The sequence below is a fragment of the Osmerus eperlanus genome, chromosome 14 (assembly GCF_963692335.1).
Source record: "Osmerus eperlanus chromosome 14, fOsmEpe2.1, whole genome shotgun sequence".
Taxonomy (NCBI): Eukaryota; Metazoa; Chordata; class Actinopteri; order Osmeriformes; family Osmeridae; genus Osmerus; species Osmerus eperlanus.
Genome location: NC_085031.1, coordinates 4729480 through 4753137, shown reverse-complemented (window position 1 = coordinate 4753137; position 23658 = coordinate 4729480). Strand labels below are relative to the sequence as shown.

The 23658-nt window shown below is 46.0% G+C and overlaps 3 protein-coding genes across 7 annotated transcripts; all 3 read right to left on the bottom strand.

Annotated features, from left to right (window-relative positions):
- Positions 1–708: 708 nt before the first annotated feature.
- On the bottom strand, positions 709–3926 carry phyhd1 (phytanoyl-CoA dioxygenase domain containing 1). Of its 2 annotated transcripts, none has more exons than XM_062477477.1 (12): positions 3780–3926; positions 3609–3683; positions 3095–3253; positions 2731–2806; positions 2604–2651; positions 2423–2478; positions 2263–2325; positions 2154–2175; positions 1842–1970; positions 1431–1563; positions 908–1034; positions 709–806 (listed from the first exon to the last, which is right to left on the bottom strand). In XM_062477477.1, exons 1-12 carry the CDS (start codon positions 3921–3923, stop codon positions 792–794), a joined length of 1047 nt encoding a protein of 348 aa, XP_062333461.1. In that variant the 5' UTR covers positions 3924–3926; the 3' UTR covers positions 709–791. The 2 variants fall into 2 exon arrangements, with proteins under 2 accessions (XP_062333461.1, XP_062333460.1); XM_062477476.1 differs by having other exon boundaries at positions 1447–1563; positions 3780–3925.
- A 118-nt stretch (positions 3927–4044) lies between these two features.
- lrrc8aa (leucine rich repeat containing 8 VRAC subunit Aa) lies at positions 4045–17639 on the bottom strand. Of its 3 annotated transcripts, none has more exons than XM_062477441.1 (3): positions 17488–17639; positions 10223–12338; positions 4045–7027 (listed from the first exon to the last, which is right to left on the bottom strand). In XM_062477441.1, the coding sequence occupies exons 2-3, from the start codon at positions 12326–12328 to the stop codon at positions 6752–6754; spliced, it is 2382 nt and encodes a 793-aa protein (XP_062333425.1). In that variant the 5' UTR covers positions 12329–12338; positions 17488–17639; the 3' UTR covers positions 4045–6751. The 3 variants fall into 3 exon arrangements, with proteins under 3 accessions (XP_062333425.1, XP_062333427.1, XP_062333426.1); XM_062477443.1 differs by lacking the exon at positions 17488–17639 and adding an exon at positions 14571–14661; XM_062477442.1 differs by lacking the exon at positions 17488–17639 and adding an exon at positions 14114–14533.
- A 276-nt stretch (positions 17640–17915) lies between these two features.
- Positions 17916–22734, bottom strand: si:dkey-31c13.1 (uncharacterized protein LOC100002197 homolog). 2 transcript variants are annotated; one of them, XM_062477438.1, is made up of 10 exons: positions 22496–22734; positions 22149–22327; positions 21916–22044; positions 21611–21760; positions 21165–21404; positions 20563–20938; positions 20030–20268; positions 19565–19740; positions 18695–18959; positions 18342–18564 (listed from the first exon to the last, which is right to left on the bottom strand). In XM_062477438.1, exons 1-10 carry the CDS (start codon positions 22626–22628, stop codon positions 18484–18486), a joined length of 1968 nt encoding a protein of 655 aa, XP_062333422.1. In that variant the 5' UTR covers positions 22629–22734; the 3' UTR covers positions 18342–18483. The 2 variants fall into 2 exon arrangements, with proteins under 2 accessions (XP_062333421.1, XP_062333422.1); XM_062477437.1 differs by having other exon boundaries at positions 17916–18959.
- Between the last annotated feature and the right edge of the window lie 924 nt (positions 22735–23658).

Here is a 23658-nt window from a genome sequence, read left to right as displayed (position 1 = left end):
CCTCCTTCTCTCCTCTGAGTCTCAGGACACACTGTGGAAGGAGCAACTAGCATCTGACAACAGAGGTTATGTAGAACAGATGTTCAACTCTGTGTTATTACTAAATGTGTGTGTATATATCTCCAAACATTCACTTATGCGACCCTTCAATCTAATACAACTTGAATATATACAGTTATGTCTACACAGGCATACATAGAGGGGGAATCTGTGTGACTGAGTTCATATTTAATGAGATAACCCACAGGGCTAGAATGTCTTTATTCCTTTCCTTCTGCACTACTGAAACCCAGGGATTTAGCAATACTTTTCCAATTCAAGCATTTCTCACATCAAGTTTTTGTTTTGCTCTGAGTATATCATCTAGACACCAAGAATGCCAAAAACAACTTTATCGGACAAAAGTGTTTTGCATTTATTACAAAATATTTTCTAAAGTAAAAGAGCTGATACAATCATGAAATGTCACACCATGGATTGTACTTCACATTTTGGTCCATTGCTCCTGTTGAACATAATGTCTGAAGATTGTGATCCCTCAGCCAAAACCATCTCCTGCTCTATGCTCTGCTTAGTATTTAGAATTACATAACTTGATTACATTTATGGTCAGAAGGTCTACAAATAACTAATATCTGCTGGTAGAAGAATACTGCTTTGTCATGGTCCTGTTCAGTTCCAGGGGGACTCAGATGTCCTCTGTTTCTCTCTCCCTCCCTCCCGCCGACGGAACGTTGTGTCCTTCGGTGTGCAGGGTCGTCTAAGTGTAGAGAGCTGGGAATGGAAGCTCCTCAGTGGGCTGTAACCTGGATAGGAACAGCACACAATGACCTGTCAATCTACAGCACTCAGTTCCTCCAACAGTTCCTATACCCACACTACCCTGGGTACTATTATTAGTCCTGACCAGTTGTCGGGGCTCCAGCAGGTGTCCTGGGAGTCCATGATGTGGAAGGTATAGACGTGGCGGGAGGCATCTGAAGTGTTCTGGGCACTGCGGTGGACCACCTCTCCATGGATCAAAACCACCCCACCTGAGGGACAAGTAGTGGAGCGGGAGAGGAAACAAGAGAGTTGTCTTTCACAAGAGAGAATTAATTTGGCAAGGAACAGTTCAGCAGATTCGTATGTAAGTGAGGAAGCCAGCTTCACTGTTAAGTGCCAGAAGTCTCCCGGGCTTAGTCCAAACCGCTCGGCCTGGTTGTTTGACCCACATTCACCCTGCCACCTGATTCTCACCCTGGAGTGAAGCTAAAACTCAGTGTACACACACACAACCCACATATACTATACTAGACTGCACTACTCCCCACCCCCTCCCTGCCCCCTCCCCCAGCAAGCCTCTGGCCTGGTCTCATCGGCCTAGCCCTCTAGGTGACTCTGAGGTCATCGCTAAGCAACGACACAGCAACTCCCTGGAGGTGTCTTACTCTGTGAGACACTTGCCTTTCTTGACGGGCGCAGGGACGAACAGCTTGTCGTCATAGCTCTGCTCTCTGCCTATGAAGTCCGTCAAGGGGTAGGTGCCTTCGGCAGTACGCACCATCCTTCGGGAGATCCCACCTAGAAGTGGGGAAAAAAAGCAGCTATATAGACAATGACTGACAGGAAGGAGTGAGGAGAACTCTGTCCAAAGAGTCCACCTTTGTCCTTGAAGTGAGCGCCTGTCCATTCCCTTAACCTGGAGTTGAAAGCGTGGGACAAGTGCAGGAGCCTTGTGCTTACACCCATCCAGTAACTGAGATGACAAACACACACCGGTGTCATGTGCCGCTGTAGACGGCTGTGTGCACTGCTGTGTGAGCTCGGCTGAGGGTCTCTCTTCCGACAGACGACCTTACTGTTTTGTGAGCCCGGGATGAACCAGAGACAGCCGTTGTCCAGGGTGGCATCCTCAAGGGCAATCCACACCCCCATCACTCTCCCCAGGGGCTCAGTGTACAGGAAGGTGGCGTCCTGGTGGGGTGTCACTGAGGGGTGGGCAGAGGAGGGATATGAGAGAGAGACAGAGAGAGAGAGACAGAGAGAGAGAGACAGAGAGAGAGAGACAGAGAGAAAATGGGACACAAAGTCAGTCGCACCTCTGAAAAGACTCACAGCACACCTAAACATTGCTGTGAATATCTCCTTTGCAGTATTTACAGACATCTTACCCTCTCCCCCAATTCCTGGTTGCTGAAAAGCAATGGGTTGGCAAATGTAAAATCAGGGTTGCACAGATACACAGAGCAGTATCCAGATGAAAGTAATATTCTCTATTACCTTGAAAATGTACATGCTCTGAAGAATCATAGGACTCTTCATGCCCAATTTCTTAGATATACCCTGGAGAGAGAGAGCGAGCGAGAGGTGATTCATTTCAATCTAATAGTATAAAGTTTGTTTCATTCATAACTCATAAGTTAGCCCAGGTCTCTCTCACCTGAATTTGGGGTGAATGAGTGACGTTCTTGTATAAAGGCTCATAGGCATGGAGAGCTGAGGGAGACAAGACCATATCTGCATTATAAAGTGATAACGTCATTTCCATACATTCTTTAATTTTTCCCCAAATTGTCTTATTAAGTTAAGGGAAACAGTGGACACAGCCCAACGTTACTCACCATGCCCAATTTTGTTCAGGGAACGTTCCTTTGGCACAATGAAATCCCCTAAAATTTGAGACAGTTTTATTTTATTTTGCTTCATGTCAGCAGGGGAGCAAATAGCAAAGCTGATTGAAACGCATACCGTCATCGTTAAAAACTCCCTTTTCGAAGAAGAACCGGATCTTATCGCCACTGGTGATGAAATAGTCTGCGTTGCCCTGCAGATGAAACGAATGTTGCTGAAGTCACATGATCCGTCCAATTATGGTCAGTTTGCACAGACTAGGGGTTGACTAGTGTTTACACTATCGTTCAAACATGGGCAAATGCAGACAAAGGGAAAGAGGGCGAGAGAGCGTAGTTAATCTAAGCTAAAGGAAGAAGACAGAAACTTTACCTGCATCTGTTGTGACAGGAAGCATGGAAAAGACATATTGCAATGTTCAAATATTGTCTGATAAAACAAAAACAAACATTAGTAATACATAGGTTGACCCCTTGAATACCTGTGTTTTTAGTTGTTCGTCGTGATTGGTGGAGAACTGGATCCGACAGTGTTGTGGAACATCCATCCGGTCCACAATCTCGCCCATCCGCTCCCTGAGAGAGTCACATTCTTTCGGCGTGAGCAGCCCGTCAAGAACCAGGTAACCGTCCTCGCGGTACTGCCAGGGGACCACCAGAGAGTTGACCACTTAATACCTACATATTGGACAATATATTAGTAGACTAATGCTTACATTTACTTTAGCTATTCGGTAGCCTACTGTTCCTGTTACTTTAGGCTGCAGCTAATGTTATGTAACATGAGTCAACACAGACTCACTCAGAACACTAACAGGAGCGCGATACATTGGAACGTTATAAAAGCACGTGCACAATTAATACATGTGACTTGTTCTCGTGCGATTTAAACAGAATAAAACCAAAACACAAAGCAGCTACATTAGCTAGGCTACATGTTTACTGTCACCAATAAGGCCGACAATAAGGCGTTTATAATAAAATGTTAACGCATACCTTTTGCGCGTCTAGATCCGACAAGAAATCCATGCTAATAGTTGGTTTATGGAGAAACTCTGCAGTCATCCGGGTCTGAAATACAATGTGAAGAAGAGAGCGGTCTAACTCGATTAAACTGTAACCATGGTGAAGCAATAATAGGATTTTGGACTTTAACTCCTTCGTTACCTCTGCGTGGTAACGACGTGGCTGTCTTTTACATTGGTGGTGAATTTGTTTTGTCGAATCATTGCCCCAACTCCAACTTGACAATGTCAAGTCCAAGAGCCTTTTCCATGGGGCATGCCATGCACTCTCCTGACCTCCGTCCATACCCTTTATTTACCTTTTCTAGATAAGTTTTGCGGTGTGTACTGTTATGCAAAGACTTTGATGGATTTCACTGAATGAACTCAATGTGACGAGACAAGCGCGGATACAAAGAAAGACAGTATGGTGTTAATGTGTTTTATTTTATTGACATTGTTTATTTTAGAATAGTACAAAAAGTAGTAGCACTAAAATGCCCATTGGGCTTTGATAGGCTCTTTGTTACAGGGCTCGGGCTTCCATTCAGCCTGCTATCACCCATTTTGGCAAAGGAAAAAAAACGTCATTCATAGGCATCAGTGATGAAAATACATATGATTTGTCCATTGACTCAAAAACAGCTCACATATCTTCTTGTCACATCGGTGACATGAAACAGACAGAGGGTGGGAAAGCATACAATGCAGTATCTGAGTCAGCCATATAGCATTTCAATCAACACGTATCAACAGGATGGAGAACCAAAAATAATGGACCAAGAATCACTGTCACAAACTAAAGGCCTACATACACACACACATGCTCAAGGGGCTTCACAGCCACACTGTGTTAGTGTTAGACAGAAGACTGCACTCAAATCTGTTCATTTAGTTCAATGCCCATAAGACAATAAATATATTGTCTGTCACTTATAAAACTTAAAAAAGAAACAGTAGCTGTTACATGGACTGGCCATGTGAAGTTAAAGGATGGTCACAATGGGGTGGCAACACAACTTGATTCGTTTTTTCCTTTCATCTGACAACGATATGTCTGTTACACTGTCTCCACCAGGGGGTGCTCCACCCATGCTAGTCTCATAGCGGTTATCTAATTCAGCCTTTCTCTCTGCAAGTTTGAGGGGTTGATTAGATGTGTGGGTTGTAATGATCATGGAATGGCCTATACTTAAAGTGCTGGCACAGTGCTGTACAGAGCATTTTTCTGTGGTGGGCAAAGCAACATGCAAGCTTTTTTCTCAGGGACACACGCACACTTTCCCGTTCCCCTACCCTTTCAGGAAATACATTTGGCCTCCTCTTACATGCATACTATGTTATGTTTTCCATAGTGACTGGCTGGAATGGTTTGTGCTTGTGTGGGTTAATGGACTTTTAGGCAAAGAAAGCAGTTTTCTGTCTCATGACACAACAGGAAGTCATACATCAGGGAGAGAGAAACACACTCACACTGTGTTAAAGGTCAAGGAAAGCAAAGGGCTACTTCATGGTAAAAAAAGAACTTTAGTAGAATTGTTTCCAACATGAAATGCCCACATTCAGTTCTAGCCAGCTATCTACTAGCTCAAAACCAGCAGGCCTCTTCAGTCCAGCCCTGAGTTAAGATCATATGGCAATCTGTCAGCTTAGGTCGAGTAAGCAACATTTATTAATCACCAGTACACAGACCAACCAGTAGGATCAGCAGCAGAGGGAGTTAAGACCTGCTTGGTCTTTGTCTTATTACTTTTCAAAAAAGGACTACAAGGAGTCTGGTAACATCTGAACACACTTGTCCATCAATACCTCGACCAGCGAGTTTGGGCTACGCATTGCCAGCCTCTGGCCCCTTTGCATTTTAACCTGGCCTTCACCAACAACGGACAGGAGCGTTCCAGGAGATTTTCCACTGGTAGAAGAGGGGAGAGGTTCAGGTATATAAATAAAACATATGTACAATGTTTTGAGGGAGATTCCACAGACAAACCATGTAACTAACTGGTTATGAAGATGCAGTCATCTCATCTTGTTTTATTCTTTATATCAAACATCTATTTGATATATCTTTTAAACAATGGATGAGATGTTGAGATCAATGCCCTATAAAGCCTGCAGCTACTGTAACTATAACAAGGAAATGAACGACCCTACATTATACAAGCCGTACAGGTTTAGACATATGAAGAGGGTCAGGAGTTGACAGGATGTCTGTGATCATCTTAGACAAGTTTATACACCCAGATGTAAGGCCATAGAAGTAAAACAGGTTGCTTTTCAGGAAATCCCTTTTGGTAAATCTCTTCTTGACAAAGCCATTCAACCAGTCGTTACGTTTAAAGTCTTTGAATCTTGCTACTTAATACTCGAGCAGGGTATTGCATCCAACCTCGACTGTATCTTGGCCAACGCAAAGTCCTCCAGAGTCTGTGAAAGGAGTGTGATTGTTATGTTTATTTGTAGACATTGGTAGAGTTCTACTACTCCCTAAGATCCTGTAACTACCCTCCCTCCTACACATCTTAGCAGAGTGCTGGTTTAACATCCTGTTTACTTTTAAACGGATACTGAGGAAATCTAAACACCACTCTCGCAATCTCAAATGTTGGCTTGATGGAATTACTTGGGTTGTAGCTGAACAATTGGACAATCTATTTCTAAATGTCTGTCTCCAGTGATTGTATATGTTTTAGCCACCCAGGGGTGCTGTGTAGATTCACATGCAGGTCTTTGCACGTTGCTTCTTCTGTTGTCTCTCTTTGTTCTGTACTGATATTCAGTACTGCAAAGTACCTTGATCCTCAAAGGTTTTTCAAACAGCTCTCTTTTGGTTTGCTCCTCCGGTTATTAATTTAAATGAAAAAAACACCATATGAAGTGAGAGTGGCACATAGTTGGCAAGTGGAGATCAGTCAGAAACTATGAACCTGTAACCTTTAATCTTCAGCCAGGACAGCAGACCCCGAACCCAAATTACCTCCCTCTGTCTTCATGTCTGTCCCTCACTTTCTCTCTACTCCTTTATTGTCTGACCTCCACTGCTGACCCTTGTCCTCCCTTCTCCTCCACTCCCATTTATCAAGACTCTCATCTCTTCCTCACTGGTCCCCCTCTTCCTCCAGCCTCTCCTCCTGCTCAGACCTGCTCCTTGTCGGCCCTCCACAGCTGCTCCTTGACCTCCATGGGCAGGGTGTTGAACAGGTCCTCCTCCACCACCAGGCTGCTCTTCTTCAGCAGCCGGCACTCGCCCAGCTCAACGGGGAGGCACTCCAGACGGTTCCCCCGGAGCTCCAGCTGGGTCAGGCCCGTCAGCTCCCCGAAGCGGGACGGCAGGGTCTGCAGGCAGTTGCTCCCCAGGTTCAGGGTGCGGAGCTTCTTGCACTGGAACAGCTCCGGAGGAAGGGATTCAATCTGAGGGGCAGAGAAGAGAACAGAGAGGTAGAAGTAGAGTTCAAGTGAATTATAAGTTATGTTACACAACACTGGATTCAAAGAAGGAAAAACAGTACTTCCTATTTGGTCACAAACAAAGAGTTGTACTCCATAGTAAGATCCATAATTAGATTTATTTTCTAAATCATGACTGTTGCTAACAAATCTGTGGTGCTTCGGGTACAGCAGTATCACAATAAAAAAGGTTTTGTTATTGCCTAGAGGGGGTTGAAAGGTGTGTATTGCATAGACTCTTTTGCTGACATAGTTGAGCACCACAGACTGGCAACAGCACATGGGGGGGGGGGGGGGGGGGGGAGGGTGGAACATACTGTTCCCACTATCTTTACCCAATCAGACAACTTAGCTCCCTTAACCAATGATGGAGTTGCCAAAGATTCTGTCCAGAGGCAGAAAGCCAATCAAAGGCGGGCATTAGATTCAAAGTTCAGTGTCATGTTTTAAACACTAATAGGAAACAGTCATATAAAACCAGACAGGACACGATACTACAAAGCCTTATCATAGAATTAGTGAACTACATCCAAATTGTTCCATTCCATATCGAAGTATGTACATTATAATGAACAGAAAGGACCATTGTTAAGACACAATAGCACATATAAAATGATTCAAGAAATTAAGCCAATTACAATTTCAAACAACTGGCTCAATAGAGAACCTTATATTGGGCCGCACATTTTAAATCACATTATTTTTTTTCAAGTTTCTTTCTACAGATTGATCAAATGTGTCCAGCTAAAAGACTCCTGGTTCCGAGTCAATCTGAATACAGCGTTTACTGATGATTACACATCCCATTTGGGTTGCTAATGTGCTACTGGCATAGTATAGGAGAGGGTTGCAGAAACCCAGAACACACCAAGGAGGCCTAGTAAACTAGGCTATTCTCGGACGCATACCGCTCTTCCAAAAGCCCAATTCTCAGTGTGGTGCCACACACAGGTACGCTGAACAACAATATTAATAGCTTCTTTAACAGGAACCATGTGACTGCACCCAAACACACGCATGCACATTTAAAAAGTGGGCTGGGTCCAATTTAAAACACTATATTAATAGCTTTTTTGACTGAAGCCATATGATCCCAAACACACGTGCACACAAACAGCTAAAGGCCGGTTGTATAACTTGACGGTTGGCAGGGTTGTGCATGTTTATGACTGGAAATCAAATTCCTTGATAAACTTGACGAGTCAGCTATATTCAACGGAATAGATACTGTGCAAGTGATGCACACGTAACAGTACAGTGGCCGGAGTCAAAAACACGAGAGAGCGTGTCTTCTGACTGACTGGTCGAGAAGAATGCTTGGATCTGTCCAGAACAACCATGCAGAACCCTTGGTCCTCTAATCCTTGCATTTTCATGCTTCATAACATTTCCAGAATTCACATTTCAGCCTGTGAAGAATTTCCTCAAGTCACATTTCAACCAGTGAAGAATGTCCTCAAGTCCACACCTGTATTAGTTACCCCGTGGCCTTCTTACTAGACCTGGGGAATGATATGTTTGTAAGATGAACTCTTCCTGAGGTGTCATCTACAGGAGCCGGTCTCCCCCCCGCCCCCCAAGCCATCTGTTCAGCACAGTGGGTAGACAAGTGTGAAGGAGGAGTAGTGAGATAGAGGTTTGCTATGTACCAAGACTAAAGAGTTCATTCCAAACTTTCTATCTACTATATGGCAAATTGGAATCCTGCAAGCTTACAGAGTCTGTTTCACTCCATGTGTCAGTCTGATTTCTCTCGTATGGACAAGCATTTGGTTTAGTATTTTATCAGACTGGCCAATCGGAGTGCTTTGTTATGCTCTATAGTTGTTCTAACCATGTGATACATAACTGTTGCTAAGCAAACCTTTGATTTAAGTCATGTGATTTGTTGTTCTAATCGATCGATTGATTGAATCGTGGGTGATTTAATGTTGTCATTTGTATCAGATCATTTGGTGTCAACCTGCGAGATTCCGGAGAGCAAATTAAGTGAAACAATGAGCGTAGGGATTGGTTCAATAGGAAAGCATAATAAAAATCTATTGTATATGGTATACTGAAATACTTTCCCTTGCTTTCTAAGTCAACCAACAGTCTTGAGCTTTGCTGTGAAGGGGTGATTGTGGTAGAAAAGATTTGCCTGCTCCATCACTCCATGGAGACAGAAGCTCTTATGTCGAGCCGGAAGCGTGACAGGGACATTAGCGAAACACTAACTCCTCTGTCTCCATCAAGGAATACATTAGTTTAACCCTTGTGTTATCTTCGGGTCATTCTGACCCATCAGTCATTGTGACCCACCGTCGTATTGCGACAACTTTACAGCATACAAAAACAAAGTGAAGCATTTTCTTTTAACCGTTGGGCTGTCTCAGACCCCCCACATTGCAAAGGTTAAAAGAAAATTATTTTTATTTGTTTTTGTATGGGGTAAAATTGGGTAAACACAACGATGATTCGTTATGAACCTTTGGGTCACGTGACCCGAAGGCAGCACAAGGGTTAACTGCACACACACACACACCATTGCATTAGTCCACTATTCATAAAAAAATAATATGACTTTTCAATCAAGTACACAAATGACTTGTTGAAATAATACTTTAACACATCTTCCTGTAATGACTCCATCAAAGGTTCTTGGGAGGCCAAACCTTTGTCCCTTTAACCCTTGTGCTGCCTTCGGGTCACATGACCCAAAGGTTCATAACGAACCATCATTGTGTTTACCCAGTTTTACCCAATACAAAAACTAATAAAAATAATTTTCTTTTAACCTTTGCAATGTGGGGGGTCTGAGACAGCCCAACGGTTAAAAGAAAATGCTTCACTTTGTTTTTGTATGAGGTAAATTTGTCGCAATACGACGGTGGGTCACACGGCTGATGGGTCAGAATGACCCGAAGATAACACAAGGGTTAACTGGAATGAGTAAAGCACAAACCTGTCAGAAATGCCCCCTTTTTATCCCATGGCTGCTCTCAAACCTGTCTCCGTGCTAATGATAAGCCCTACCCTCATGTTACCCACTACGACCTTTGAGCGTGCTCAGACGTGAAATAGTTGAAAGGAGGTGGAATAAAAGAAGAGAAAGAAGTAGGAAGCAGAACAGTTGGGCCTAACAGACAAAGACACACATCCCTGTTCTAGGGTTCTTACCCGGTTGGCGGTCACAGCAAAATACTGCAGGTTCTGTAGAAAGCCCACATCGGCATGGATGCTGGTCAGGTTGTTGTGGCTGAGGTCCAGGAAGCGCAGTTTACGGCAGTAGAACAGCTGGCTCGGGATCTTCTCGATCTTATTCCTGTTCAGGTACAGCCTCTCCAGGTTGGTCAGCGTGCCAATCTGGATGGGGATATAGGCAATCTGGTTGTACCAGAGCTTAAGGCAGACCAGCCGGTGGAGGTGCTGGAAGCTGATGATCTCCTCGATGGTCTTCAGGTTGTTGTCCTTCAGGTCGATCTCCTGCAGGTTGTGCAGGCTGAAGATGGAGTGGGGGATACGTTCGAGGTCGCAGCGCATCAGCTCCAGCTCCGTCAGGTTCACCATCTTCTTCAGGCTGTTGAGGACCATCAGCTTGGTGCCCTCGTTGTTGATGGACAGCTTCTGGAGGTGGACGCCCACGTCGGTCACCACCTGGGGGAGCTTGGTGAGGTTGCTCTTCAGCCGGAGGACCTTGAGCCTCTTGAGCTCCCGTAGGCCGTCGATGACAATGAAGCGGTTGTTGTCTGCGCTCAGGTTCCCCGTCAGGTGCAGCTCACTGAGGGTCTTCAGGCTGTAAATCCACAGAGGGATCTCCTTGATGTCCGTGAACTTGATGTGGAGGGACTTGAGGTTCTCCCGGAGGAAGGCCAAAGCCGGGGCCTCGATTTTGGCCGGTGTGTGGTAGAGCCACATCTCCCTCAGACTGGCCAGCTGGGCGATGATGGGGGGAATGGTGACGTCCGGGATGAGCTCCAGCTTCAGGACCTCCAGCTCCAGCAGGTCGAAGACCGTGTCCGGGATCCCGCTGAGCATGAAGAGGTGCAGCTCCAGCTTCTCCTGGGAGTTCTTGGTGATCCTCTGCCTCAGCTTCTCAAGGGTCCACTCGTTGTTGAGGTTCAGCTGCCTCAGTTTGTTCTCGCTCACCTCGGACAGGAAGACCGCAAAGCGTTTGGAGTAGAGGGGGTCATACTGGTCGATCATGTGCAGCATGAAGGCAAAGTCATTCTTCACGTCTGGGATGTCGCTGTAGCTGCTTTCCTCGCGGATCGACTCGAAGGAGTAGCGTTTTAGGGAACGGGTGACCATCCAGCAGAGTGTGTACATGCAGATGAGGCCATACACCCCTACCAAGCTGATGTAGAAGCAGGCCAGGATCTTGAAGAGGGTAGCTAGTGGGTGTGCACAGTGGTACATACGGTATCCTGTCAGCCTCTCAATGTCTACCTGACAGGGGACGCTAAATTTGATGTAGCGCACATAGTAGGCCGTGTAGCAGATGATCAGTATGAATTTGATGACTTTGATGATAGTCTGGCGGATGTAGAGTCTGTAGACTATGTCCCCTTCCTCCACATGGATCCTGAACTTCTTGACCTTCTCAAAGAGAGCTTTGGCCTGCTCTCCTTCCTTCTTGTCCAGGACGCCGGTCTCGGAGCGATCGACAATGCCCTGCTCAATGCGGGACTTGGTCCTCTGGAGCATGGGCACGCTCGCCTCCACGTCCTCGCACAAGGAGGACGCCTTCTTGTCCCTGGAGCCGTTCATTTTCCCCAGCGGCTTGGGGTCGCTCTCCTCCACCACCGTCTCCGACAGGGCCCTCGTGGTCCAGGGAGAGTCGAAGCACTTCAGCAGGATGGAAACGAAATGCTCCAGCTTGGAACTCGTCCTGGGGAACTTGAACCAGAAGTTACTGCAGGCCAGGAAAATTAAGGTGTGGAGGAGGACCAGGTAAGGAAAGTACTTGGCGAACCAGTGCAGCTTGTTCTCGTAGCAGACCGCATCAACATAGTTGTACTGGTGCCGGTCGAGGTCGTACTGAATGCCCTTGGGCTCCGAGGAGATGGGGATGGTGGCGTTGGCGTCATTGCAGGATTGACCGACCACCCACTTGCAGGGCAGGCAGATCATCTTGTCCTGGGTGACCTGCAGTGTGCCCCCGAACACGGCGATCATGAGCATGACGACGGAGATGTAGTCGGTGAAGACGTCCCACCATGGCTTCAGGATGCGGTACGCCGGCTGAGTATCGGCAAAGTACCGGAGCTCGGTGATGGGGATCATGATGGTTTACCTGCAGGGTGGGGGAGTTGGGGGAGGGGGCAGAGAAATAAGGTTTATGTTAGGTCAATGCACTGGTGTGTCCTGGTACTCTAAAAGCTTACAGAAGGAGATGTCATGTACCAGCTTGTGCCTGTGACATGTACAACACCACTTCCATTATCCAACCAGCTTTACTTTCAGCAGTCATGTAAGGCAGAGATACACATTGGAACGTGTCAGCACAACACAAACACAGACACCAAAAATATGGTGATGACTAAATATAAAGACTTATTTCCTGTATTTACAAGCTCATCGTAGACACATGATATTAGGCCCCATCACTCTCTTGCTCAACCATTTACTTCCCTTCTTGGTCACTTAAAGAATACGGATATCTTTTAATGAATTGTATCTTAAATTATAATATGGCAGTCCCTTAAATGACATACAAAACAGATCAGTTATGGGTATTCATATCACAATCAATATTTGGCCAACCATTTACAGCTGGGCACCACATTAGTTCTAAGAAATTAAGAGATCATCTTTGTGCTGCTTTCCATAGAGTCCCGGTCAGCCATTTCCTGGCCACGGTGTGTGTGAGTTTCCAGGTTGGTGCGCCGGGGGAGCTGTCATTATGTTTGCCTGCTGTAGACAGTCTGCTATGCGTCAGGGCAATCCCAAACATCCTGCAAGTGTTTTCATCTGTGTTCAGACAGAGACAGATAGCTCCAGGAACGCAGAGCAAGCTAGATACAAAGTGCCCGACACGGCACACACGCACAGTAAAAATAGAATAATCTGAGGATTGATGTGTGTATAAAAATAAACACTGACTCACGCATTGAAAAAGGAATCCGTTGAAATCAAAAGTAAAAAAAGAAACTTACAACTGAGCACGGTATGGATATAAGAGAACTAGTGACTAAAAAGCCAATATGTTTAGTATCGTCTAAATTGTAAAACAATCCATGCACAGCACTATTACAATACAAGGAATTCAAAATCATACCTTAAACGTGGTTGACTACACGGGTACTTCAAGTGAAATGAGAATGAAGCTACGTTCAAAGCACACAGGAGTGTGTAGCTATATTAAACACAGAGCTTAAGACAAGGAGCCCATGGCAAGGTATTCTGAGCTCAACTAAACAGAAGATCTAGTGGCTCTTGCTTAAACATCACAACCAAGTGAAAGGACACCTGGCCAACAGCAGTAAAATGACCCCAACACAATTAAAAAAAGTTAGAACAAAATAAGTATTCAAATTCAAATAGACCTTTTAACAGGGGTTTTCATGCTATGGTTATTGCACACTCAAAGTGACGGCTTGGGAAGACAAAGGAACTAGAATTTGAATTTTTGTCTGTAAAACTCTAAATCTAAATCCATCTGACACTAAACCCCTGTCTGAAATTGAGTTAAATGTATTTATATATAAATGAATGTATAAACAATATTATACATGACTTCTGAAAGCAAATAGTGTCCATTCTTTTCGTATTCTTCGTTAGATTATCTTCCTCTCCTACTTTTGTGCACGCTCCCCAGTGGGTGTGGTTAAGTATATGTAGAGAAGTATACACCTCACACCCCACCCTCTCAACCCCACCCCTGGTTAGCATACAGTCACCAGGGTGAGTCGTTTGCAAAGGTACCGTGTGACAGGGTCATCAGGTCTCAAACTTGCATATTTGTTATATCAGTGTAACACACTGCCTTCCAGATCTCCTGAGTGTGTGAAATTAAGAACTAAAGAAGATTCTAGACTGCAGCCAGTCCTGGCATCAACCCAAACCTACCTCATAGCCCCTCTAGGAGTTCTGATCTTCTGCAGCCAGACAGCACGTGAAATGGAAGAGAACATGACCATGGGGCATTCCTCTGGGAATTAATCATTACTCACACACACACACACACACACAGAGAGTAGGCTCCTTCTCAGAACTCCCTGTCCTACTGTAACTTCCCCTGAAGGGATCTGACCACCAGAGTGAACACCCACAGCCGGTTACACACTTAAACATGTTCGAGATCTTTATCTGAAAACACAAATGCAACTATTTCCCGGGGTAGGAAGATATCTTGGATGGGTGTCACTGGAACACAAACTGTGTGTGTCTGACATTGTGTCTGTGTTGTACATGTTCATCTGAATCATATATCCTGTATCCGTCTTTGGATACACACAAACCTTCACCTTCCAAATGTGCCAGATCATCAAAAATATAACATCTTCAAAATGAACAAAATCCTTACACACGCATTTTCCTTTCCTCTTCCCATCCTATACGAGATTCGAGACTTCTCCAAAAGTGTCCTTCTCTTCAACGTCTGTCCTCCCCTCCCCACCTAACACGCCCCCCCCCCTTCGACCCCGCCCCAAACCAACAGGAAGCGGGTTGAGGGAGTGTGGTTTCACAAAAGAGCTTTATCCAGTCCAAACCAGAATGTCTGAGGACTGAGAAGCCATCTTAATTCTTTCCCCTGGAACTTGGCTTCCCTGTATAGCACGATGCAGTCTAACCTAACTAAATACACACACTCCCTGTTTCGACTAAAAATCTACATTCGCCCCCCCCGCTGTTACTTCAGCCTAGTGAAAAAAAGTCAGGCTGTTCATATTCCCAGTCAAGCTGCTGCGACTTACAATCATGTCTGTGTCTGAGGGTTTGGTAACTGAATGTGTATTTAGAGACTATAACAGCCGTATAGTCTGCCCCCCTCTGCCCCCCTCACACTGTGACTTTGCACAAACCGTATCAGTGGACAGAGCCATTTCTGGCTTACATCCGACACCATCATGGGAGTTTCTAAGATCACTATTGCAGCTGGATGAATCATTCATTTTTTTTCGAGCTCCACCTGGGGTCAGTGTAACCTAGATGGATCTAGTCTGTCCTGGATCAGAAGGAAAACAACATCACTATTTCCTATTGGAGTACAGCACATTAGGTTCTGGTTCCTTTACTCTGGACAAATATACCCATTGCCTTGGACCTTTGTATTGGGATGAAAATATCTGCTAAGTTACAAAAATGCCAATGTAAAAATGTACATGTAGTAGTACACCAAAGATGCCAACTCCCCCTATCTGTCTGCCAGCCTGCCTGCCTGCCTCTGTCTGTCCATCCACCTTCCCCCCTCCCCATTACTGAGGCATCAGACACTGTCTTAACTTCCCCCTGAGAAACATTTGACAGATGGTCTCTTGGGAAACCCTCTCCTAGATAATACTAGATGTTTACTATAGCAAAGACTGTGGGCTCTCTGCTACACTGTTCTATCCTGTATGTCTGAAAAAGAGGGACCTGGCCACAACGGCTGTTTATTTATTTAGGTCATTTAGTAGGTGGATTAAAGTAACCTGATCACGCCCAGGAACAGAGTGGCTTTTGTGGGATGGCAGGGGGGCATTGACAGGATCTTAGAGGGGGAACGTATCATTTTGGCTTTCGAGGAGCACAAATGATACCCACCATGATAGCTACAGTGAATGTCTCAACAACCCTCAACTCTCTAATTATCTTCAGCTTAGTCTGTCCTCTCTCCAGCTACGTACAGCCAGTTCCAGAGTCAGTTGCCCCCATCTTTCTTGACTAATGCCAACCTTCTACTGAAAGCAATACATACCGTCCACCATAGCAACACTACCAGCTCCAAGTCAATCTTGTATATAGAGCGTAACCAAACAACCTCTAACCCCTATCTCGGTCCAGGTAGAGTTCATCCACCTGGAGACAAAGCTGCCATTGTCCAGGCACAGCCTTCGTCCAGGTGTATTGAGCGAGAGGGGGAGACAGAGAGAGGCCGGGGGCATTGGATACACAGACAGAGCCAAACTAGCTCCCCTGCTGAACCAAGGACTGTTCTACCAAGGATGACGTTGGCGTATTACAGTACTACACAGGCCAACAAGTCAGAGATGGCAGTTGGACTATGTCTCCCTCTTTTCTAAACTCGGTTTCTGCATTTGTGTTTTCAGATAGAGATCTCGAACATGTTTAAGTGTGTAACCGGCTGTGGGTGTTCACTCTGGTGGTCAGATCCCTTCAGGGGAAGTTACAGTAAGACAGGGGGAGTTCTGAGAAGGAGCCTACTCTGTGTGTGTGTGTGAGTAATGATCATCAAGAACACACACACCCCTACAACCTGTTCCATGTCTAGCCAGTGAGCCAGTGACACAGTTACATAACAGAAGCATCTCCATCTTCTAGCCCAAACCCGCCCACCCCCCACCCATCATCCTGGTTACATACGTGTCCACTGACGCACACACTAATAAATAACCATGCAAGTGTAGGAGCTCATTATGCTTACGCCAGTCCTAACAGCTTTTAGACCTCCTATGCAGGGAGTGGAACCGTGGAGTAGTGTAATAGTATGTTAGGGAATATAATGGACAAGGCTATGGATTAACTGTATAACACAATAGCCTGCAAAGAATATAGGCTATCTGACAAAGTTAATAACACAGTTAACTTCCAAAACGGCGCTTACTTTCATGAGATGAAGACATCGAATTTTGTAGCCCAAGCGTGGCGGCAGGATTCAGTTCCAACACGTTTTATGAATCCAACGTGTCTGTATTTGAGTAAATTCTCAAATGTCATCCAGCGGTTTATATAAATTATGGGCTGGCAAAGCTGTTGGCTACAAGAGGCCACTGACACATACTGTCTTGAGTCCAGTATAGACCCAATTCTTCGGCGTGTAGGTTTATAATTTGGCCTACAATTACGACGACAACCTATATCTTGTTGTCGCTGCCAGAAAAAAAAAACAAATCTACTCATTTGCTTCATCTTCTTCCTTCTTTAAACACAAACCCGACTGTACGAGTCTAGCGGGGCGATCTGTCAATCACGTATAAGACACTACAGTAATGCGTTGGCTAATGCACACCGGCTGGTTATAGCACGTGTGCGGCTTCAGTGCAATTTATTGCTGCTAATAAAGCGCCCAAGTATATTGTTTACATAGCGCGTTAACTTATAATATGCTATCTGTGTTATCGCTTGTTTACGATCCATTTAAATAACATCTTACTGTCAGGTTCTTTAGCAGAGCTTCCCAATCAACACCTCAGTGACGGGAAGCGATGTCATATTATACAGCCAATCTCTCACTCAAATACAGCAACAGTACCATCAACTAGCGTGTACAGATAACTTACCTAATTTGTAGCAGTTACTGTCTTTCTCCTCTCCCGCATGTAATTGATACATTTCTTAAGATTTTCAAAGACGGGCAACGTTCACCACCCGTGCCACGGTGGAAAAACTCTGAGGGAACAGGCGTCTCCACCCAGGAAGTTGTGTCACAGAAACATGGGACCATCGCGCTCCAATGCCTTCACACTGCGTTTGCACCGAGTGCGTCAGTTTCTAGCAGCACCACTCCTCATACGCCGAGGCAGCTTCAGCTGGAAACCTAGAACACCTAAGGACACATCTCGATATTGTTGCGCATAGTGCGTACAGTACTCATAGGTTATGCGTTGTAAAAGTGTACAATTGGTCGTAATTATGTTATTCACCAAACGTAAGGGCAACTGTTCAAAACACTGACAAAACCATTAGCAATTGGTTATATGATTATAACAAATAGCTGTGTCCAGACTTTATACAGAAAACAGTGATCACACAAATATATGAGAGCTAAGCAACAAGTTCATTGTGTTTGTTAAAGGAAAAAAATACATTAAATCATTCTTTATTCATCCAGTACATTCATCCACAGCAAAAAACTTATTTCTGAACATTCTCATCATCGATTCTGGAGAGGACATTGACACGCTTTGGCATTGCTACGATGATGTCCACCCCTGCCCTCTTTCTCTTGCCCACGGGCCCCCCAGTAGTCTGGGGAGAGCGAGCGGTCTGGGCAGAGGCTATCCTCTGGGTCTGCGCCTGCAAAACCTCCAGTTTCTGCCGCAGCTCCTGGAGCTGGTCCAAGTCTCTGATCTTCTTCACGTCCTCCATGACAGACTTGAGTCTGGACTCACACTCCCTCTGCAGCTCATCCCGGTCGCTGGCGGCTGGCGTGCTGTCCAGAACCCTCGCCACAGACGGGCAAGACAGAACTGGGGTGGCTGGCGTGAGGAGCAGAACCTGGGAGGTGGGTTGGGCCTGTGGGGTAGCAGGGGACAGAACCAGATGGGTGGACGGAACTATGACCTCTGGGCCATCCCAGTCCGGGCAGGGATCCAGGGACGCGGGGTCCACGAGCTCTGCAACGGCCCCTTCCACCTCTGAGGGTTGAGGGGTGTGGAGGGTGAGCAGGGGGTGGTCCCTGTAGAGGGGGCTGAGGTGCTCCCAGCCCCAGTCTGGAAGCAGCCTAAATACCTGGCAGAAGTGTTCACAGGGCAGGCGCTGACTCACCCAGTCCTCACACCCGCACGATGGCAGGCTGGTCTCTGAGCCGAATCGGACCAGGTGCATGTGGCTCGACCCGTCCTCAGAGCTGCTCCAGGCCCTGAAGATCCCCTCGCCCACAACCTCCACCTGCGAAAACAGACACTGGACGGCCGACTCCATTTTGTCCATCATCCAGGAAACCACCGTTCTGGGCCGGTGCCACAGGAAGGGAGGGATTTTGGGATTGAGGATGAACTCTCTGGAGGACTGGCTGTTGAGGTTGCTGTATCTGCGGATTAGAGAATGCAGGAGAGACTGTCTTAGATTAGGATTCACAGTCCCTGATGTATAAGGTTTATAAGCTTGAGACCAAATCTATATGCAATTAAAATGACCCATGACATAATAATGTTCTCTTGTCCTTTACCAGTAGCATCTGATTCGATAAAATTAACTAACCATATCAGTGTAACATGTAGGAACACGTCAAAGGCTCTGCAGGCTTCAGAGTTTTGCGACATGTTCGAAGGTTGAATTTATCTACAGTAGAAAACTCACAATTGAATGTCTGAGTTTTTTGTTGTGAGTTGAGCATCTCTCTCTCTCTCTCTCTCTCTCTCTCTCTCTCTCTCTCTCTCTCTCTCTCTCTCTCTCTCTCTCTCTCTCTCTCTCTCTCTCTCTCTCTCTCTCTCTCTCTCTCTCTCTCTCTCTCTCTCTCTCTCTCTCTCTCTCTCTCTCTCTCTCTCTCTCTCTCTCTCTCTCTCTCTCTCTCTCTCTCTCTCTCTCTCTCACACTACTATTACGCAAAAATGTCCTAATTATTTTCGAGATGTCTTCACTCGTGATGATGAATGAAGTGTCTGTCTGGCAGACAATGTATCCATCCATCTATACCTCTGGAGCATCTGAGGGAAGAGGTCACTGGCCAGGAAACGCAGGATGTGACTGAGGGAGCTGCTCTTGTGGACTCGCAACTCCTGGTGGGAGAAGAACTCCTTCTGGAGCTGCATTCCTCCATTCATGATGGACACCAGGTTCACTTGCTCGGCCCGCGCCACGCTCACCCACCTCTGCCACGGCACAGGCGCATGTGCACACACACACAAACACACACACATGATGAAACGTTGTTGTTTAAATGGGCTGGATTTAATGAGCTGTGCAATGTCCGCGATGTGATTATGAGTATTGATATGGTGGTATTATTGATGTGTGGAAATATGCCGTTGGACAAAAACAGTCAATATATGTTGTTATCAATCACCCTCACAGAGAGCAATAAAGCGTTTCTTTGTCTCAAGTCGGCCTCCTCTAGCGACTGAGGCCTGGTGCAGCTCAGCACCGACATGCACAACAAACCTTCTCTTCTGTCAGCCACTTTTTAGAGAACCAGTTCCTGAAGAGAGGTCTCTGTGACCAGATGGAGCTCTCCTGGAGGTGCCACAGCGCCCTCCTGTGGTCGTCTTTGGTCAGTGCCCCAGCGATGGCTTTCATCTTCTCCAACACCTCGGCCTGGTCTGTGACTCCACGGGCTCGGTTGCCCAGCCACTGGGTCCACGTCCTCTCCCTCAGGAAGTCGTTGTAGACCGCCAAAGAGCCTGACACAGGAAGCAGAATCATTAGCTTGCTAGCTACCTGCTGCACACTTGCTCTGACAGTGTAGAGGGGGGAGGGGGGTTATTGTAGATCATGAGGACATTTTTCCACCCCTTTTTACAGTTCTCATTGGGGTTGTGGTTGCTCTGTTTTAGTGCCTTGACTATACCAACAGAGGGTGTCGCATATAATCAACTTCCTCTTCTACTCGAACCTTCTTTTATACAAACTAGGCAATAAAGAGAACATTCGTATTACATAGTGACAGCCTGACCAGCGGGACCCTGCCTGCTCACCAGAGAAGACGGCCTCCACAGCCTCCATCTCCACAGGGCAGTCCTCAGTGAGGCAGTACGCAGGGCTCCATCCCGGATTCCACTGCCTGAACACGCCCAGCGCGTCCTTCAGCGCCTCGGCGCTCCGGGACTGCACCACAAACATCCCCACGGCCACCACGCTGGCGTTGGTGCGCACGCACAGGAGGTACAGCGGCAGGGGCAGGCGCGCCCGCTTGTAGGCGGAGTCCAGGAAGAAGACCTCGCCGCCGTAGAGATGCAGCAGCGCCCGTTGCCACTCGGTCTGGTAGCATAGCAACATGTTCTGGGTCTCCGACTGCGTCCTGAAGAGGTAGCTGGTCTGGGGCGCCTCCTCTTTCCAGCTGTTTGATAGAGACTACAGGGACACACACATACGCAATTGATAATTGAGATGAATTTCAGTAACTTGGGAGCGAATTAGAAAAGGAATAACAACTTATACATGGTATAGTACAGTAGTAACAGTTTTACAACACAGCACAATAGTAGCAGTAAGATGTCCTGCCACTGTTGTAGTATGTAGTAGTGGTACGGCAGTAATACTAAACTAGTAGTAGCACAGCACAGTACAGTCTTCTCACCACAAGGTTGGCAAGGTCAATCTTGGTGAAGTTCTCCTCTGTTCGAGTTTGAGTCATGATGTCCCTGATGGTCCTCTGGGTGGGGAAGTACTTCCTGTGTGGAGGGGCAGCCCCGTCCTTGAACAGCTCCGTCCTCACGTACTTCACCATGTGGACCTTCATCTCCTGCACCCGGGTCACGCCCCGCTTCACCATGGAGCGGATGTAGTCCCTCACATGGTCGTCCACGTCGTCCGCCCCCTGGGGGAATGAGAGGAAGGGGAGGACAGGGTGAGCCACTGGGTAATTATTGTGCTTGATGATGGCACATAGGTGGACTAGATTCCAAAAATCGAATAAAAATAGCATTTCTGTCAAATCAAGAATGACTTGACGTATTTTTCGCCATTTGTGATTTAGTGAGGATAATCACATCTTGTTCTTGAGAGACATGTCACTGTGTTTACCTTTCCAATAGGGTGGCCCACGTGGTCCGAGATGTTAGGCACTCTTACATAGTACAGGATCTTCCACTCCACTGAGGCTGGGTCCACCAGGAGCGCTTGTCTGATGGCCATGGACTTAGCCTTCTTCTCTCGCACTCGATCCGTATCCAGCTGTTGGAAACACACACACACACACATGTGCACTCAGACACCCAGCATAGAATAAGTAGAATATTTACTAAGTAAAATGTGTTAATTGTCATATGGTTTAGCAACTTAACAACTTCATTAAGCAGCTGTTAATGCTTAACTCAGCACTCCATTACCTTGAACCCATTAAACTTGGCAATGCGAGTGACTGCTACTTTGGCAGGGCAGGACAACTTCTTAGTTTGAATCAAGTGAACTCTCTTCCCCTTCTTTCCTTTCCTTGCTTCCATTTCTTCCTTGGTTGCCTGAAATGATGACAGTAGTAGAACGGCATTTATTTTATGTATTAAGCCAAGAGGAAGTATGTGGCCCTCGCGGTTCTGTAGGAGAAGACCTGTCTTTCCTGTACCTTCGCTCTGGCTTCAATGTAACGCTGCTTCTTTGTGCTGTCCTTCTCACGGCCGCGATGGCACCCCATAACCTTCTGGCCGATAAACATAAAAGGAACGCCGTCGAAAGGGATGCAGGGAGTGTCTTTGCCCTTCAGCCATTCCCAGTACACTTTGTTTTTACTTTGGGGTTTCCAATCTACTGGGAGAAAACATAGGATTTGGACTAAAGACAGAGCAAGAGAGGTCTAGCGACCTGTCAAACGTAATAACATGACAATATATCCTAAAGTTTCTAGCTACTACTATTCCCGTCAACAACATTATTTCGTGGGCAGACTTAGTTAGCTTTCTGACAACAACGTGCCTTCAGTGAAACCTTTATCCATTGAGTAGACAACGTATTTGACAAAAGTTGACGCTTCGACTTGGCAGATCCGGTCATTGACCTGTTGTAACGATTCACAGATGAAAATGTTGATAATCTTTAACGGAAACATTGCGAGCCATTAATTTGTCTACTGCACTAGCTAATTGTTTAGCATATGTTTAGTTTGCGTGCCATACAGGCTAAACATGTAACTTGTGCTCTTCTATTTCTCGCTCAGTCTGTGGAAGGGAACCGGAAACGCTTTCAATGTTTTGGTAAATTCATTGGCTCATGTGACCAACGACCGCAAACGATTGGAGAGAAACTATAGGTTCAAATAAAATGATGGTTGTATTTACTAATAACGTCATAAAACTGCGACAGAAGCACATTGTTTATCTTAAGGTGTCAAATGTTCCAAAGATGTTACTTTCAAACTCCATGCGGACGCTTAATAGGATATTTTGGAATAATCAGGAAATATCAGTCTTATGTTCACGTTTTACGTCATTGACAGTTAGACGACTGTACTTTCACTCAGCACCCGATGAAATTCTCCAGTTAAAAATGAGAAGGGCAGCCACTCCTCTATATCAAGGACCAACTGTATCAGCTATCATCGATCAGTGTGGACACGGACATGCTCTGCGAAGATATTTCTCAAAAACCTCTCTTGTGGGAAGTGATGGAGCCATTGGGAAGATTGAATCAAAACATTATCAATTGGTTTACACATGCAAGGTAATAAATTATACTTATCAGGTCAGTTACAGTTTTCATGAACATCACGATTTTAATGTCACTTCGTTTGCATCCACACAGGTGTGCTCGACCAGGTCCACAAAGCGCATATCCAAGTTGGCCTATCACAAAGGTGTTGTCATAGTGACGTGCCCAGGATGTGAGAAACACCACATCATTGCTGACAACTTGGGATGGTTCTCAGACCTGGAGGGAAAGAGGTGGGTGGCGAGTCCTCCTAATGCAACACACACCCTGTTCACAGTGATCATGCACACGACTATAAGAAACTCATCAGGACTGTTTTTCTGGGAGTTTTTCCTTGTCTTCCTTGAGGGTTGAGGTTGGCTGAGGGGCAGTTCTATGGTCGTGAAGCCCTCTGTGACATTGTTTGTAAAAAGGGCAATACAAATACAATT